Raw genomic sequence first — 18819 nt, forward strand, 5'->3', positions numbered from 1 at the left:
TTGCCCCTCCAGCTGGTTCTTGAGTAAAACTGATTTTTGAAATAATTTTTCACATAACATTGAATTTGCATGCATGAATGCTCCCGCAATGCTTCCAACTATTGGAAGACCTCTGTCTCATTACTGCTAAATAGTATTGATTATAAAATGGGATAGCTGCTAAAGCTTTATTTTATATAAAAAGAGGAGAATAAATTTATAACATACCACTTTTTGTCTCTGGTCTTTGGAAACGTTTTCCTGAAAAAAAAAAAAAAACAACCAACCCAAAATTATGTTGATATTGTCTTTGTTACTGTATTTTTATATGATAGTTTGCCTTATCATATGACAATTAATAAATAATAAATTAATAACAGATATAGCACACATAAAAAGATAACCTCTAAACATTTACTACTCATTACTAAGTAAAGATTGTGGAATGACAATGTTAGGGTGATTTAATAGGTGAGGATTAAGTGACTACTGTGTATGCCTTGCAGTTTTAATCTCAATTTTTTTTAAAAAAGTCTACAGCGTCCCCGTTCATATATTCAGCTAGGCTATAGTGTGCTTTGATTTTGGCTTAGTCCTTACCTTGAAGCTTAGTCTTGAATGAGTTTACTCAACAAACTATGTTTATCAAATCCTGACAAAGCATGCTCTGTGAACCCAACCACTGAAGTAAACATTCAAGCCTTGGGTTCTTAATTAGTCTGTAGGATAAAAACTGGAAAACAACATGCCAAGTTAGCTAAATTGCCCTAATTAGATGACAGAATATTAAGGACAAATGTTGAGCACAGATATTGAGTGTGAATCCCACATCCATAAGTTATGAAACCTATAGAAGGAGCAAAACAAGATCTCATAAGTTTTGGAAAATAAAACAAATGACACCCCGAGAAATGAATACTTTGCAGAATATCCATATCCATTTCTTTTTATATATACGTATATATAGTTTCTAAATTCAGACTTTTAGTGTTTCATATAAATGGGAAGGAGTAGAACTCCGACACTCACAAGTTGTTGGCAGCATCTACTCTTTCTTACCTTGGCTCGCTGGAATAGAACGCTTTTGATTAATAGTTAGATGCAATTTAACCACCTGAGCTATAATTGCCACACGGTTGTAAATAGCGGCATGATGGATATATGCATAACCATTGTCATCTGTAATAGCAAGACTGTTGATGGAGGTCCTGCGGCAGAAGGTAAGGAAGATGGCAGCCAGTCCTCTATCAGCAGCAGATTTCATGCCAAAAGACAGGCTCTAAAACCACAGAAATGAAAACAGTGAAGGTCATTCACTCTATTTGTGCTTTCAGTTATGATTCCCTCTTGGTTTCAAGTCCTTATATATCAGTGGTTCTCAACCTGTGGGTCGGGACCCCATTTGGGGTCGAATGACCATTTCACGGGGGTCGCCAAACAAGGCTATCCGCCATTTTTTCCCCTTTTTCTTTGGCCATGCCCCTGGCACCCGGTGATGTATAAATGGTTGGGGGTCACCACAACATGGGGAACTGTATTATGGGGTCGCGGCATTAGAAAGGTTGAGAACCACTGTTATATATGATACTCTAATCTTGGAGGGGGGATGTAGTTTAAGATGTAATTGTTATGATAATAATAAGTACCTTGAGAAAGCAGAAGAGAAGAGAAAAAAACTGGAAAAAATCACAAAATACAAAGATCTGCAAATAAAAGTTGAATGACTGTGGCAAAAGAAAGCAAAGGTAGCATCAGTAATAGGTCCCTTGGGGACAATCCTAAAACAATTGGAGCACCACTTGAACAATATTGGAATTGACAAAATCACCATCTGTCAATTGCAAAAGGCAGTTCTACTTGGAACAGCTTCCCTTCTGCCATGATACCTTTAACACCCACTGCCTATTTTAGGTCCTTGGGAAGAACTAAGTGGATTAAAAAAAATGCCACCCACTCTAAACATCTGGCTCATTGTGTAACCAACCATTGTATAATAATATACTTCCTTTCTTTTTTTTTTCTGCTATATTTTTTCACTTTTAAAGCCCTTTTTATATGTTACTTTTTTTCTTTGAGAATGTATTTGTGTTATAATCATGCCGGTATTTTGTTTCTTTCTTTTTTTCTTTTCTGTTATTATTTTAAAAGGAATATAAAGTAAAAAAATGTAATTGTGATGCTGAATTGTATTTAAAAAGTATGAATCTTGATATTTATAAAAGAATTCTGTTGAATCAGGGTTTCAGCAAAGAGAATTATTCTATATAGCTGGAAACAAATCTACAGACTGATATTAAAAATTAGATTAATGGAATGTGTTATCAACTGATGAAATTATTTATATTCTAAAAATGATATGGCAGTTGGAGGGAATTCTGGTAGATGTATAAGGAAATTCTCCTACAGGTCTCACACACTGCCCCCCTCCAGTCCTCAAGAGAAAATTATTTTTTGAATATGAAACTGGCCACTGGTAGTTTTCTTTTCAAATCTAAGTAGTATCTTTACTGGAAGATGTTTGCTATTACATCACAGAGAGAAAAATTTGAATTCTCCTCTAGCATATGTACACATCTATTAATTATCTACCTCAGTTCCTAAATGAAGTTAATTAGTTGTTTTTTTTAAAAAAAACAGAAGTTTAATTTCAAAGACCACTTTAACATTGTCTACTTTGGCCCTCCATTGCATACATTGCTCAAAAATGAAACAGTAAGAAACCAGGATGCAAATTCATCACTTGAAAAGTGCAATGTGTGGATGAGTTATCACAAATAAACCAACAGAGAGTCATTTGCAAAATTGCATTGGGCTCTTGCAAGTCTAATAGTTTTGCGCCAAAATTATAAACCCCATTATTATTATTATTATTATTATTATTATTATTATTATTATTATTATTATTATTATTGATCATCGCACAGTCAGCCAGATGTTCAGACTGGATTTGGCTTTTTGACTACCTATCGAGTCCTTACCTAGGACCTGGGATAGGCAGATGTGGATGTTTGATGGTATTACAGATATAGTGCATTGGAAGATATGCAAAAAATATCATTTGCCTGTAAGCAAAAACTGGTGGGATCATAAAATAGAGAAAGTCATAGAAAATGATAAAATTAAACTGCTCTGGGACTTCAGAATTCAAACAGACAAGCACCTGCAACATAACACCCCAGACTTAACAATTGTCGATAAGAAAGACAAAAAAGTCTGGATAGTGGACGTGGCAGTGCCTGGAGACAGCAGAATAGACGAGAAAGAACTGGAGAAGATAACAAAATACAAAGACCTACAAATAGAAATAGAAAGTCTGTGGCAAAAGCAAGCAAGGGTAGTACCAATAGTAATAGGTGCCTTGGGTGCAATTCCAAAACAGCTGGAGCACCACTTGAACACCATTGGCATTGACAAATTCGCTATTAGTCAATTGCAAAAGGCGGCCTTACTAGGAACTGCTTCCATCCTGTGACGATATCTGTAATACCATTATTATTATTATTATTATTATTATTGATCATCACACAGTCAGCCAGATGTTCAGACTGGATTTGGCATTATCCCAGGTCCTTACCAAGGACCTGGGATAGGCAGATGCGGATGTTTGATGGTATTACAGATATTGTTGCAGAATGGAAGCAGTTCCTAGTAAGGCCGCCTTTGCAATTGACTAATGGCAAATTTGTCAATGCCAATGGTGTTCAAGTGGTGCTCCAGCTGTTTTGGAATTGCACCCAAGGCGCCTATTACTATTGGTACTACCCTTACTTGCTTTTGCCATAGTCTTTCTATTTCTATTTGTAGGTCTTTGTATTTTGTTATCTTCTCCAGTCCTTTCTCGTCTGTTCTGCTGTTTCCAGGCACTGCCACGTCCACTATCCAGACTTTTTTGTCTTTCTTATCGACAATTGTTAAGTCGGGGTGTTATGTTGCAGGTGCTTGTCTGTTTGACTTCTGAAGTCCCAGAGCAGTTTAACTTTATCATTTTCTATGACTTTCTCTATTTTATGATCCCACCAGTTTTTGCTTACAGGCAAATGATATTTCTTGCAGATCTTCCAATGCACCATTGTTGCTGCTGCTGCTGCTACTACTACTACTACTACTACTACTACTACTACTACTACTACTACTACTACTACTACTACTACTCTACTACTACTACTACTACTACTACTACTACTACTTCTTCTTCTTCTTCTTATTATTATTATTATTATTATTATTATTATTATTATTATTATTATTATTGCTATTTTACAGCTGTTGAACTGTAGAAGCCCTGTTCTGTATGGAGGTTAAATACAAAATCAAGGAGCAGAAAGGAAAAGCATTAGAAGAAAGGGTACAGAAGTTGTGTTTGAAGGACAGTAATAAAGATTAGTTTGTTTTGGTGATTAATACATCTGCTTAGAGATAATTGTCATAGCAATAAGAATATAAATACAGGTGTTGACAGATTTGTTCTCTAGAATATTGAAACCCTTAAAACATACCTTACATTTAATAGCTTTCTTATAGCCAAATCTTTTCTTGAATTGATCCATTGCTTGCGTGTCAGTTAATGGAAGCCTTTTTGGTTTAAGGATGCTTATTATTTCATTGATAGCTCCCCACCACTGACTTTTAAAAAGCATATAAAAAGCTTCAAGCTCAATGCCAATTACGTAATATCTGTTTTTTAAAAAAAGAAGCCACATTATGTTAATAATCAAATATTTTAATGGATCGTATATTTAACAAATGCTTTTGGAAGGAATCTGCACTAGTGGTAATCTTTCAACCGAGCACAATCTATATTCATTAGTCCTAAATAAAGCTATTTCTACTTCATTTCTGACAGTTAAATTGAACTGAAATCTAGCAGTCTCCAATACTTGGATGGCAGTGTGACTGGTTACAAGTTGTGTATATATTTAATTAATTCAATTCAATCACCTGACCAAACCTAATGCCCTCCAGATTTTTTAGACTACAGCTTTGTACCATTAACTTTGTAGATGTTTTAATTAATGAGTTTTAATTAAACCAAGCCATTTGGAAGCCACCTATTTAGGGAAAGCTGATTCATATACCTCCAGTGAAGGAGAGGTGACATACATATACTAGAATAGAATTATTTTAATTTATCTCATCTTCCCTTCCTTAACAGACTATACAGTTTGCCATCACAGTATTTTAATTTGATAAATGATAACTCTTACTAAATTCAGAGAGAAGAATTCAAAGTCACTCAGTAAATCTTATGGCTTGTGAGAAATTTTAATTTACACCTCCTAATCAAATGCCATACCACAATGGCTTTGTAGAGAGACTCTATGGCAGGGGTGTCAAATTCACAACGTCATGTGATGTGTCATGACATATCACGACTTTTTCCCCTTTGCCCACAATAGGGTGGGTGCGGTTTTGGCGTGACGCTCCAGCCTGCGGGCTGGCAGTTTGACACCCCTGCTCTATAGGGCTCTGTGTGTGTGTGTGTGTGTGTGTGTGTGTTTGAATTAATTAATTTATAGGGAAATTCTCTTTTTTGTTTAACATTTCTGATTGCTTGTCAGCATTTGTAATAATTTCTGCATTGTTACTTACAGGTAGTCCTCAGATTACAGCCATAATGGAGCCTGACCATCATGGTTATAAGTTGTGATAATAGTAAATCGAGTCACTCACATAACCGACATGATTTTATAATCTTGTTTGCAGTGGTTGCTAAGCAAACACCATGGTCCTTAAGCATACACTGCAAAGCAATGGTTTGCTATAGGCTAGTTTTTTTTTAATTGAAAACCAGAAGTAAATGCTGGGTTTTGCCAGATCCATTGTAAAATGATGGATGCTGCAAATGGCTGTAAATGTGGGCTGTGAGTGACCAAAATGCGATCACATGACCACCAGGGGAGGGGCGGCTATTGGAAATTCAAAACCAGGACCCAGATTGTTGGGGACAATATGCTGACTCTGTAAAGCACTACAAAGGGCTATAAAGCACTGCAAAGCGGTATATAAGTCTAAGTGCAATTACTATTACAATTTGAGTACCTAAAGGACTCAAAATGTTTAAGCTACTTTGAACTTAATCTGGTGAATTTTCTCAATGAATGGAAATATTTTTACATGCTCTTTACCTTTTGCCATCAAAATCCATTACTGGTATAGAATAATGTTCTCTGTAGGGGGCATCTGGGTCCAGCAGTTGAGTAAGATGATTTATTGCACAGGTGTGCATTTCATCATAGGCAGCCTATATAACAAGAACATGCTAAATATATCTAATGACATTAGCAAATTTGTAAATTTACCACAAATTTTTTGTTATCATAAATATTTTACCTTTGCAACATATTTCCACGTTTTCCTCTGTTCTAGAGAGGAACATCCCATATAGTATTGTAATTTGCATGCTGATATATAGAGAATTTATAATGAACAAAAGGAGACAGTTAACAAAAAAATATTCTTGTATGTATGATAATTTTGGCTAATTAAGTTTCTATTACAGAAAGTCATTACAGAAATCTGGATCTGAAAGTATTCTGTGCTGCTGCTTTTATATTAATACCCAATGAAGCTGATTTCCCGAACTCTCAAGTTATGAAGCAGAGCCTTCAAATTAAATACTACTTAACCTTACAACTGAACTCAAATAAGCTTCTGCCCACAATTGAGATAGTAATTCTCTTTCCCTTTCCCTCTTTCTCCCTCTCCTTCTCCCTTTCTTTCCCCGCATCCATCCCCCCATCCATCTCTGTGATAGAAGAATAACTAGTGCGGTTGTTTTTGTTCTTTAAAAAAAAAACCCAGCTTGATACCTTAACTTCTTTGGAAACATCTTCAACTGAAGGCGTCCCAACATCAAATTCAATGCCACCGTGGAGATGGAAATACTGATTCTGGGCATACAAAAAATGTTGGCATTTGAAATCTGTTCCAAGCATAAATGGGGGTAATTCACGTTCGGTTTTAACTTTGTCATCTATAAAAAGGAAAAACAGACTTTGATTCAGAATGATGACTGTCACTATTGATCAATCCGTGTTGGCAATTTTTTAAAAAAGAAATTACACTTTCCAGATAACTTCTAGAAACTAGTTTTCAATATTTTCATCAAACTAAGAGGACTGCTTCTTTGGCAAATTAATTATTGCTATAACAATATAGAAAGAAAAAGCTACTGAATATATGTAAATGTGTGTTTGCATTTTTAAAGTATATTGTATTAAAATAAAACCAATAACTGAATTTTCAAATGAAAGGAGTTCTGGAACATGGCCCCCAAAAGTCAATTTGCTTGGAAAATGAATAAAAATCAAATTTACGATCCCAAACATATTTTATTTAAGTTACCCATATCTATACAAATAAACTTTTTTTAAAAAAACTTTTGAAATGGCTACTCAGAGAACTAATGAGTTTATAATGAAGGACATATATTTTAGGGATAATAAATGCAAGCATTTAAAAGGAACAGTATTTAAAGTTCTTTTGCGATTCATTGAGATTCGTAGAACTGGGTACACAACTGAAAAAAGGCATAACAGTAAAGAAGAATCAACTGGTCAGTATAAAACAATCCATTAATGTTAATATTAAGAATAAGCAATGAAAAAAAAACATTTATCCACAACTGTAAAAATGTCTGTTAGCTTCTGATATAGGTTTTCATTCTACTTATTTTTTCACTCAGTTTTTCAATTTTTCTCCCCTAGCTGGTCAGCTTTTGTAGCTAATGAGTTTCCTTGGTGCTGTTTGGGTTGGTTTGGGGGGTTCCTAATATCTTGGGGTTCTTTTTAAAAAACCTGCCAAGCCCACATCCTTTTAAGCACTGTCCTTCTGTTATACACCCATGCTTTTAGAAAATAAAAAGAGAGGCCAAATGGTCTTTGTCACTTTTCCCCTCTCTTGGCAGGTTTTTATTTGAGGCAGATGAAAAAAAGAACTTATTGGCGCCAGATCACTGAGAGAATTCTTTCATGGTCAACACTATTTTATTTTTAAACCAAATATTAAACATTTTATGGTAACAATTTGCGGGCAACACTAATGGCTATCATGGCTTATAGCAATCCTGCAAACTTTACCATTGATAGTGCATGTTGAAACTGGTATGCCCTTCAAGTCACTCTCTTGGGTTTTCTAGACCAAATAAAGAGCATACCACTTTTGACAAGCAATACAAATGGTTACATTTGCAGGACTGCTATAAGCCATTATGTCTCAACCCAGCCGTTCAGTCTGTAAAAAGAGGTATGAGAATTAATTATATGATTCTTATATAGTACCTGTTCAGCCTACCAGTGTTGCAAAATAGGACAAGGCCTCTGGATCACAGTCTAGAGCAGACATGTCAAACTCACGACGTCACGTGATGTCGCGCAATGTATCGAGACAGTTTTGCCATTGCTGGCAATGGGGTGGGCGCGGCTTCTGCGTGATGTGTCCGGTCCAGGGGCTGGCAGTTTGACACCCCGGGTCTTGAGCCCCCAAACCAAGGAGGAACCCAGATGACTTTTCAGAGACTTGCTTGTAAAAGCAACATCATCCAATAGATACAGGATCAACAACTGTGCTGTATGCTGAATTCTGACAGGACTGGGGTTATTTTTTTTCTACAGCCTCATTTCTTGTCTTCAGGCAGATGAAAAATCTAACCAGTTTCTGGGAGGTATGTGGAAGGCAAAACTGTTTAAAATGTAGTATTATCACACTCCATACTACAAATGATAAAGGAAATTCCAGTGTTATAGCTGTTATGCCTTTCTCCATTTTGGCACTTACTGTTTCTGAGGCCTCCTCAATAGTTTTTCTTTCTTTCTTTCTTTTAAAAAATAACCCTGTTCACCTGGCCTATCTAGACAGAGAATAGACTAGACTCTAGTCACAAAGATGCTTCTTTCCAAAAGGCTTTCTTGCTTTTTTTCTTTTTTCTTTTCTTTGAAAATGTTTCATTTCTCATCCAAGAAGCTTCAGTTAGAACTGAAGAAGCTTCTTGGATGAGAAGCAAAATGTTTTCAAAGAAAAAAAAAAGAAAAAGAAAAAAACGCCAAGCTAATTTTGGGGGAAAAAAAAGCACTTTTGGGTCAACCGTCTGGATGGTTGAGAATCTCCATAGACTAGACTCTAGTCTACTCAAACCTATTTTTGTGGCATGAATAATTGTGTGTTTGTCATTTGTAATTGTAACGGTACTACCCAATTTTTTTCATCCCAGTGATACCAGTTTCAATGGCTTTTATTGTCTGACTAAGAAATCTCTTTCAACAAACACAGCATACTCTTACCTGAATAGGGCTGAAGAAGCCGGCTTAAATTTGGAACTTTATTTTTTCTCTTTAAATTAATGATAAATGGGATAAGAAAGCATATCAGCTTCATGTATGCTATGTTCTTTTGAATGTCTTCTTTTTTTTCTAGATGCTTTTTCACAAGTTTGAGCTGAAGGGTGAGCCTCTGCTGTAGTCTCTGGTATGAAAAAGCATCGAGGTGGTCCTCAGTCATTCTAATTGCATTGGTGAGGTTGTACGCTGCATCAAATAGGAACACATCTTCATACTGTTGAATCTTTGTAGTGGCAAATGTCAGCTTAAGTATTATATGGTCCGCAAACTGCATAAAGAACATTTTTTCTTCTACGCTGTTAGGATTGTAAGTTGGATCTTCATTCATGTTTTCATCATAGATTCCTCGGAACTCTGGTTCCTTTGTAATATCTATTAGACCTATACCATATACATGCACATATAAGTTCTATAAATATATTAAAGATAAACATATTAAAATATAGATATATCCTACAGGCTGGAAACATGCGGAAGAGGCCTTCATCCTATAATAGATAGACAATGGCTAAAATGCTGATATATCCATCTTGGGCCAATCTACACCACTGTTGTGCTGTTCCTGGCTTAAATATAGATCTGTGCATGCAACCCTCTGTCAAACATCTTGTGTTCTCCAACATTCCTTGCATTACCTGCATTGTATTGTAGTGAGGCTTGGTGAATCTGAATGTGTAAGAGTGTAATGCTTAAGCAACTGTATTCAATACAGCTAATAGGGGCTCTTTTTTGCCTTATATTTCCCTGACTCCTCCATTACTGCCTACATCCTGAAGTACCAATCAGTAAGAAGAGTACAGTGTTTGGCGATCTGGGGCATGGGGGAAATAATAGATTGAGGACTTTATAGATTATTGCTATTAAGATGGCCTTGGGCCAGCCTTTCATTACTGACATAATTTTTAGTGACATTTGAGGATGTTAAGGAAGAGGTTATCATTAAGGGATATGCCGGGGAAAAGTGAATAGTAATGGATTAAAGTGTAGAACTTAGAAAGGAAGTGAGTTACAGCTTTGGAGTGTGGCAGTGAGTTGCTGAACTGGGAAGAAAGAAGTTGGCATCTTGCAGTGGTAGTGGCCAAGGAGCCTTTCAATGAGGTGAGAAAAAGCGAACAGGATCTGGCAGAGAAGTGTTGGGGAGGGGCAGGACTATGTTTGAAGAAAAGAACTATGTTGAATGGAGATAAAGTACCTACTGAAAAGGACTGCAAAAAGAAGTAAATGGCCTTGACTTGAGAAACTTTGGTAGCTCAAACATGAACTTCCTGTAACGGAGTCTGAGAGGTGGTGCTCATCAGATGAGGTAACAGGAACAAATAGTGGATTAGTAAGGGATACAAGGGAGTGTAGAGTTCTGGAAACATCGCTGCTGGAGTCGCACAATAGTGTGCTGCTTTTCCAGGAGGGGTCAGTAATGGATGAGTCTAGCCAGGGGTAGGCAACCTGGGCTCTTTTATGACTTGTGGACTTCAATACCCAGAATTCCTGAACCAGCCATGCTGACTCAGGAATTCTGGGAGTTGAAGTCCACAAGTCATAAAAGAGCCAAGGTTGCCTACCCCTGGTCTCGGCAATGGGGTCTGGTCTGACTGCCACCACATGTCCTGCTGGAAGGGGCTTGTGACTGCAAAGAACATTGAACAATTGCCTGGAACTAGGTACTCAACCTTTTGGTTGGTTTTGGGCACTCAGGGATTTGGTTAAGCTTGGCTATTTGGGGAAGAGATGGGGAGTGACATTGGGTGGCACCTCTGGAGTGGAACCAGGACAACAATCTCTTCAATGACTGCTCTGGGTCCTATATGTGTTTCACTTAGATGTACATTTGCAAGCAGCCATGAGTGATGGAAGCTTCATGATATGTATTCACAACATGCATATTTCAGATATGTACAGTTATATTATGTGATACCTTTTCATCCTGATCATTACTTCCTATGTACATTGAACCACGTTTCATGCAGTGGTCAAAAACATGTGAACACAAAACTTACCAGCTTGACAGAACTCTGCAGCAGGCGTTTTTAATGTTTGGGGAACCCCGTCTTGATCAATATCCATGCTAGAGCGCCAGAGTTCAGAGAACCGTACCCTTTTTTCCTTGGGCATGTATACTCCATGCCATAGGGCTTTCAACATATAGTCAACCGCGATTAATATTTGTCCTATTCTTGTATCAAAATACCCCGGAGGGAGTGAACAGGAAGTACTCTGATCATAATTGGCATCTAGACTGATAGAAGGGATTTGGTTCAGACAATAAATGCCCACAGCCAACTCCCTGATCATTTGATGAATTTCCCGACAGTCCAAATCTAAGCCTGGCTCCACTGGCATAAGTATAATTGCTATGGAAGTATTGATGCTTTTCATCTGACTCAGAAGTCCACTGGGAAGTTCTAATGGATGACGCATGTCGTCTTTGGATGCCAACCAACTGCAGAATGAAGTGGTAAGTAGTTCCTGAAGCTCACTTCGCTCGTACTTCTCAAAGAAGGCACTAGCATTCCTCTGTGCTGCCAGGTGGGCTAAGTAGGCTGCTTCATCTGCTTGCTCGTTTCTAAGGGCTTGCTTCTTAATTGGTCTCAACATCCTTCAAAATTTTCCGTTCTGCTGTTTTGAAATGTAAATTATTTTGGGGTGAGGGGTAAAGGAAGTTAAAAGTTAAAATTAAGCAATGTAACATTTGCTGGAAGAAAAATATACGAAGGGTCCTTGGTGCTCTCTGAACTTGGTTGTTTTTCTGCAGACATTTCATTACCAAACATCATCAGTGTTAGTAGGGAGTGGGATTTACTCTCATTTTATATTGTTCTGTATGCCCTTTCCCTCTTATTTCTCCAATAGGACATTCATTATTTAGCTATAATGCCTGGAAACAACATTCTGTTTTTTACAAGATTTTTTTATACTTTACAGTACTGAGATTTGAATCAGGTTCTGTCCTTTTTTAATTTATAGTTTATTAATGTATTTTTAGATTATTTGAATTAGTGACTAGTGTGGACATATATTAATATGAACAGGAGCAAAAACCATAACACTTTACCTGTAATACTAAAGTTGAATATCTGAACTAGAAGGGAAATGATTTGAATACAACCCATCTATAACAGAATACGAATAGAACCATTTTTTTTGTTTGTTTAGTGGGAGATAAACAGCACTTTAATATAGCCATTAAAATCAATGAACTTTTAGTAGACTTTTATTATTTTTCTACCATTTTGTGACCAAATGATATTCTAGGGAAGTGAAACTATATGGATATTTATTTATTAATGGTGTGAGAAGCAGCCTACAGCTTTCTTGTTTTTTGTGACTTTTGGAATCTCTTGATTGATCCACAAAAATTAACAATAAATTAAATTTAGATTTAATTTTGCATTTGAAAAAAGAGAAAGCAACAATATAGGTGTGCAGGGGATGTTCAGGAAAGCCCCACACCACATTCACTTACAGTCAACATTGTATGAGATTCATTATACTTCAAGATGACTGAGGCACAAATAGGGTATGACTGGAGATGACGTAATTACCCCCATCACAAGAAACAACTATATGAGTTGTTTTAAATCGGGGTCTTCAAACTTGGCCACTTTAAGACTTGTGGCTGAGGAATTCCAAAAACTTGGAAACAGTCTGAGAGAAGAAACTGAGCACATTCTATCTCCTCAAAATCCTCAAAATTGATTAGAATCCTCAGGGATCTAGAAGGGCTGTCCAGAAAGACTGGAGATAGATGGATATATATTTTTTTTAAAGGAAAACAACTATTTTTTAAAGGATAGGTTTTTTGTCTTTTGTGTGTTTAAAGTCAGATTATGTTATCCCTGGTAATAGTACAAGCTCATTTCTTATCGTTTTATGCATATTACAAGCTCTTCATTAGAAGACTAGCATCATCTTATAATCTGAGTCTTTTATTTTCCTTTGTATTTTTTTAAATGGAAGCTCCTGATAAATCAGTACCTGAGATTTGAATATCTTTTATGAGACTGGCTGACCTTTCAAAAAGGAAAGGGGGAAGATGTGGTTGATTTTCCTTGCCTCATCTCCATAAGGCCAGGAGGTAGTGTTAAGAATTTATTTCATTTCTTTCTGGTTCTTTTTTTTTTCTTTTCTTTTTTTCAGAAAGCAATACAGTTAACAATAGCAGGGATATTTCTAAGCAGACAGTTTGCAGTGCAATCAGTCAAAAGATGTGTGACTGCTTTATCTATGTCTTCTTCACTTATATAAGAAAAACAAGAAATAGTACTGAGTTTTACAGAGCCAGTTTGGTATAGAGGTTTAGGAACCAAGCTACAAAGCAGGACGCTGTGAGTTTAAGTCCCATTTTTGTCAGGAAAGATAGCTAGGTGACAATATGTCATATGAGCAATAATTTGAACTTAGTAAAATCAATGCAGAGCAAACTATTGCTCACACGGTAAGCAAAAAAGTTTGTCAGAAAAATTCTTGGACAAAAAAAGTGTAAAAGCATAGAAGATAAAAAGTTGAGGGGCTTTCCTAAACATGGAATGAAAAGTTTGAGTGCAGATAACAAGCATTCTGATTTTCTAGCCATCTGCAGCGTAGATGTAGGAGACAAAGCAGTGCCTCTTAAAAAAACTGTTACCATCAAACTGGCCCTCATATAAGAGCTCTTTAGGTATTCCAGAAAGATGTCACTGGGTGTACACATTGCGCCAAGCTGTAGCCTGCTTGGCTTTGACAGAACATAATGCACGGATATAACCAATTGTAGTTTAATAAAACAGATGGCTTGAGGCATGAATCTAGCCAGGAAGTGAACCAGGACTGGGTAGCGACATACAAGCTATAGAGGTCATGTGTATCCCTACCATTGTTGAGCTAACAGTCATCCCTTCAGCCCTTGGTCTGATGGAAAATTGCTTTTAGGTAGGATTGTTATTTCAGCCTGAGGGAAGGGAGGAGCGTGAAAAGAGAAGCATACTTTTTTTCGTGCTCTTTAAGCATCCTGACTGAAAAGGCAGAAAAAGCAGTAAGCCACCTCCGATACCCCCTAACCATTCAAAGGTTACCTCTCCCAAATCAGGGAATAGAACAGAAACCAGAAAAAAAAAAAATTCTAATAGGTCTCTGGAAACTCAATCCCAGATAAGCAAGGTGACTGAAACACAAACCCATGCCTGTAAATATATCAATAAGTGGCAGTCTTGCCTTTTGTCCCAGGGCTAGAGAGCCTCCAGCTCACAGCCTCAGCTGTTACATGGTGAAGAAGGGAGTAGAAAGGAAAGGTTGTCACTATGGATACCATAGAACAGTAAAAGAATCCTACTATTGGTGAATTTACATCTTTTGGGAGCAAAGAGGGGGATCTCATCTCATGTTAAGCTTTTCCAATAGTAGCACTTGGTCTAAGTAAGTTTTTTTTAAAAATATGGGTACCTTCAAGATGACTGAATAGATTGCTATGAAGCTGGCATCACATGTTGATTGCTCATTGCTTTGTCTGGCAGAGATAAGAACTGCCTACTGGTCACACTTAGTCAAAGACACCGGATAGAAGATGCGTGTGATTTTCACACATTAAAATTTCAAGAAGGAAGAGCCAATAGTAAAAAAAGCTAACAGATTTAGAACTATCCATTAATAAACATTCTCTCAAAACAATAGCTGGGATTCTGAGGACTTTCCGGATGAATACTGGATAGGGTAGGCAACCTTGGCTTTTATGACTCATAGACTTCAACTGCCAGAATTCCTGAGCTAGCCATACTGGCTCAGGAATTCTGGGAGTTGAAGTCCACGAGTCATAAAAGAGCCAAGGTTGCATACCCTTGGATATACAATGAAATATCAGAATAAAGATGACAAATGCTTTGCTCTTGGCAGTTTGAATCACTTGAGTACTTTCAGGTTTCTATTGTAGAACCTAAACAAGCAAAGAATCTGATTTGATTAACATTTCTTTGAAGCAGCAGCCAATATATTACTTTAATGAATAAATCTGTGACAAAAAATGTATAAAATTTATTGCAGGTAATTCAAATAGTTATGACAAAACTATAAGACACTTTTTATTAATTATTATTTCTTTAATTTTTACCTCAATGGGAAGTCCCTACTCCTATGTATAACATTTTAAGAAATAATATAAAATCTCAGGTGCTTATTTCCAAAGAAACATTCAGAATCATGGTCCTAATGTAACTGTATCCAAAGTCTTTGATGTTTGGAATATATATATATATATATATATATATATATATATATATATATGAAATAAAAGTTTAATCAACCAAGCTTTCATCAAATACACTTGACATCATCAGGGTTAAAAGGCAGATGCTGAAAGAAATCTTACATATAGTTGTTAAATGCCTGTCTCTGGTTCCCAGAGTGCTTCGTTGGATCCAGTTGGTCAGGCTGCGTTTTAAGTGCACTTCTTAAGCAATCATCCTACCTCCCATAAAGTCAGCTGCATTAAAACCTTATTTAAACGGGTGCATTCGCACTGCAGCACTGCTGAGTCAAAAGAAGAAGAAAAGAAACATTTGTTCCGCATCTGCCAGATGAACGGATATCCCCTAAGGTTCATTAAACGACATAGCATGGCATCTAAATCCCACATTGGACAGCAGAAGGATGAACCCCCAACACGAACCGTACGTGTGTCCTTACCATATATTAACAATGTGTCTGAAGCCACGGCCAGGTTACTAGCACCACACAATATACAGGTGGCCCACAAGCCCAACCAGACTTTACGAGCAAAAGTAATGCGCCCTAAGGACCAACTCCCCACCACCGAGAGATCAGCTATAGTCTATAAGATTAATTGTATGGACTGCAAGAGTTATTATATAGGTGAAACGTCGAAGAGATTAAAAACACGCCTACGTGAACACAAACTAGCAATTAGACGAGGTGAACAGCATTCACAGATTTGGGCTCATATAGCTGAGCATGATCATTACTTTGATTTTGAGAACACCCAAATCTTAGCTAATGACGCTACAAAGGGAGGCCGCCTACTGAAAGAAGCATGGTTCTCAGGAACAGATTCGATCAACCGACATGTGGACCTATGCTCAGCACACCAGGCTCTAAGAACTTTAAACGCTAGCTACCAGTCCAACTTCCAAAGAAGACTCAGTTGTAAACCATATAACCGTCATAAGGACAACCCCCTGACCCCCCACCCCTCCCCACTTGATCATATGAACGGAGCTCTAATTGACAGCTCCCCACCAATAAACACACAACTACCGTTTAGCCATCAACACATCAATCATAACGAACAGTCTTTGCATGACTCCCTACAACACCCTGTAAGTAGACTCCCTTTAGAACGGAAAGATAATATGCAAAGCAATGGTATAAGACTCGTGAAATTGCAGAATGAACGAAACGTGGTGAAATCTGGGGGTGGTTGCGAGGAGGAACCTCCTTCCAGTTGCTCTGTGGAACACGAGATGACAACCCGATCAAAATCGAATAAAAAGAAACTCCCCCTCCCTCCCTGCTTTCAACACGAGGACGATCGGTTGAACAGCAATTACAGCCAAGACAGGAGAGTGCCATAAGAGACGAAGGTGGAAAATCTGAAACAAATAAAAACAACACTCACTGGCAACAGACTGAGCAACGGAGTACTATCAATGAGATCATAACAGATGACACTCTGGGCATGTGCGAGAGAAGCGACGCCGGAACAAACAACAAACCGATAAGGACGACACTTGAGAGAAGCTAAGAGGAAGAATAACACGAAATGAGAGGAGGAATTTACACCGTGGCTCAGAGATAAATAAACAAAAGCAAAACAGACCCCAAACCCACAGGAGCACGAAAAATAAATCAGACACCCCCCCACCCATCAGAGAAAGCCATACGCAGGACGATAGAGGAACTGGATACAGGTGAGGGGAGAGTATCTCCAGCCTAAACCCACCTATCTCCGAACTAGCAGATAAAACAACGTATAAGGGACTCAAACAAAAGAAAGGAATATACGTTAACTTAAGTGCACGTAAAACGCAGCCTGGCCAACTGGATCCAACAAAGCACTCTGGGAACCAGAGATAGGCATTTAACAACTATATGTAAGATTTCTTTCAGCATCTACCTTTTAACCCTGATGATGTCAAGTGTATTTGACGAAAGCTTGGTTGATTAAACTTTTATTTCTTAAATTTCTCTTGGTGATCATTATTTTAATAAAAAATGGAAATTCCCAAGAGTCAAATTTTTACGTGTGTGTGTGTGTGTGTGTGTGTGTGTATATATATATATATATATATATATATATATATATATATGTATATATATATATATACACACCCACCCACACCCACACCCACACCCACACATATATATATATATATATATGTAGGTCTTTGGTTGTTCGGGTTTTCTCGGAAGTGTCTTGGCGACGTTTTGACAAAGTACCATTCGTCATCTTCAGGCTGGTGTTTTCAGCTTCGTGCTTTGAGCAGCAATGTGTGGTCTTAGCTGTTTCTTCCTTTTAACTGCCAGTGGGGGTATGAACTGATTGGGTGGGAGCTTGGCTGTGTTCTGATTGTGTGGAGGTGTGTTCTGAATGGTTAGGGGCTTGGCTGTGCTCTGATTGGCTGGGGGAGTGTTCTGTTTGGTTGTGCTCAGGTTAGTCTGAGTTGCAGAGGGGTTTAAGATTTTGGGCTGCCTTGCTATTTTTTGGCTTCGCGTTCGTGGTCGTGCCTCCTCTTCATGGGGGGTGTCAGTTTGCTTCATGTATGGATTTATGTATGGATTTTATGGTTTAAAGTGGCTAATGATGCAGCTGTGGTCTGGCTTCTGGTTTGTGGTCGTGTCTCGTCATCGGTGTGGCTTTGGGTTTGTTTTTTGCGTGGATGTGTGGTGGTGACATCCTGTGTGGTTTTTGTGAGTGTGGGTCTGGTATCATTTTTTGTGTTAGGGAGTCGTTTGTCAATAAGGGCGGGTTTCCAAATGGCTGGTAGGCGGGAGGTATCATCTCGCTTGTTCATGCTGTGTGGGCGTTTTTCTATCTCGATGGCTTCTCTGATTATTCTGTTATTAAAATGTTCACTTTTGGCAATGGTTCTGGTATTTTTAAAGTCAATTTCATGTCCTGTGGCTTTAAGGTGTTGGACCAGGGAAGATGTTGGTTCCTCTTTTTTGACTGAGTTCTTATGTTCTTCAATGCGTGCACTTATTCTTCTGTTGGTTTGTCCGATGTATGTGGTGGGACAAGTGGTGCATGGGATTTCGTATACTCCTTGATTTTCTAATTCAATTTTATCTTTGGGGTTTCTAAGGATGGTGGATATTTTTCTGTTTGTGCAGAATGCTGTTTTGATGTTGTGTTTATGGAGGATCTTACTGATTCTGTCTGTGGTGCCTTTTATGTATGGGAGGAGGGCTTTGCCGTTTTCTTGTTCTTTGTCTTGGATTTTAGTGGGGGTTTCTTTTTGGATTAGGTTTGTAATCTTATTTCTATGGAATCCATTGGATGTTAGTACATTGGTGAGAGTGT

The 18819-nt window shown here is 37.7% G+C and overlaps 1 protein-coding gene across 7 annotated transcripts in view; it reads right to left on the reverse strand.

Moving 5' to 3' along the window:
- ANKAR (ankyrin and armadillo repeat containing) overlaps positions 1 to 15004 on the reverse strand; it is a 39939-nt gene extending 24935 nt beyond the window's left edge. For 4 of the 7 annotated variants that reach the window (XM_039322100.1, XM_039322099.1, XM_039322097.1 and 1 more), the window contains exons 1-8: positions 14730 to 15004; positions 11309 to 11927; positions 9258 to 9695; positions 6789 to 6952; positions 6105 to 6220; positions 4476 to 4653; positions 1039 to 1258; positions 208 to 240 (exon numbers count right to left, since the gene is read on the reverse strand). In XM_039322100.1, the coding sequence (XP_039178034.1) occupies positions 208 to 240; positions 1039 to 1258; positions 4476 to 4653; positions 6105 to 6220; positions 6789 to 6952; positions 9258 to 9695; positions 11309 to 11906 (1747 nt within the window). In that variant the 5' untranslated portion in view covers positions 11907 to 11927; positions 14730 to 15004. Of the gene's footprint in view, positions 1 to 207; positions 241 to 1038; positions 1259 to 4475; positions 4654 to 6104; positions 6221 to 6309; positions 6323 to 6788; positions 6953 to 9257; positions 9696 to 11308; positions 11928 to 14729 lie in introns of those variants that run through there. The other 3 variants (XM_039322098.1, XM_039322101.1, XM_039322103.1) reach the window with 3 other exon arrangements.
- Between the last annotated feature and the right edge of the window lie 3815 nt (positions 15005 to 18819).

Source organism: Crotalus tigris, unplaced genomic scaffold (assembly GCF_016545835.1).
Source record: "Crotalus tigris isolate CLP2741 ecotype Arizona unplaced genomic scaffold, ASM1654583v1 scf7180000023830.6690815, whole genome shotgun sequence".
Taxonomy (NCBI): domain Eukaryota; kingdom Metazoa; phylum Chordata; class Lepidosauria; order Squamata; family Viperidae; genus Crotalus; species Crotalus tigris.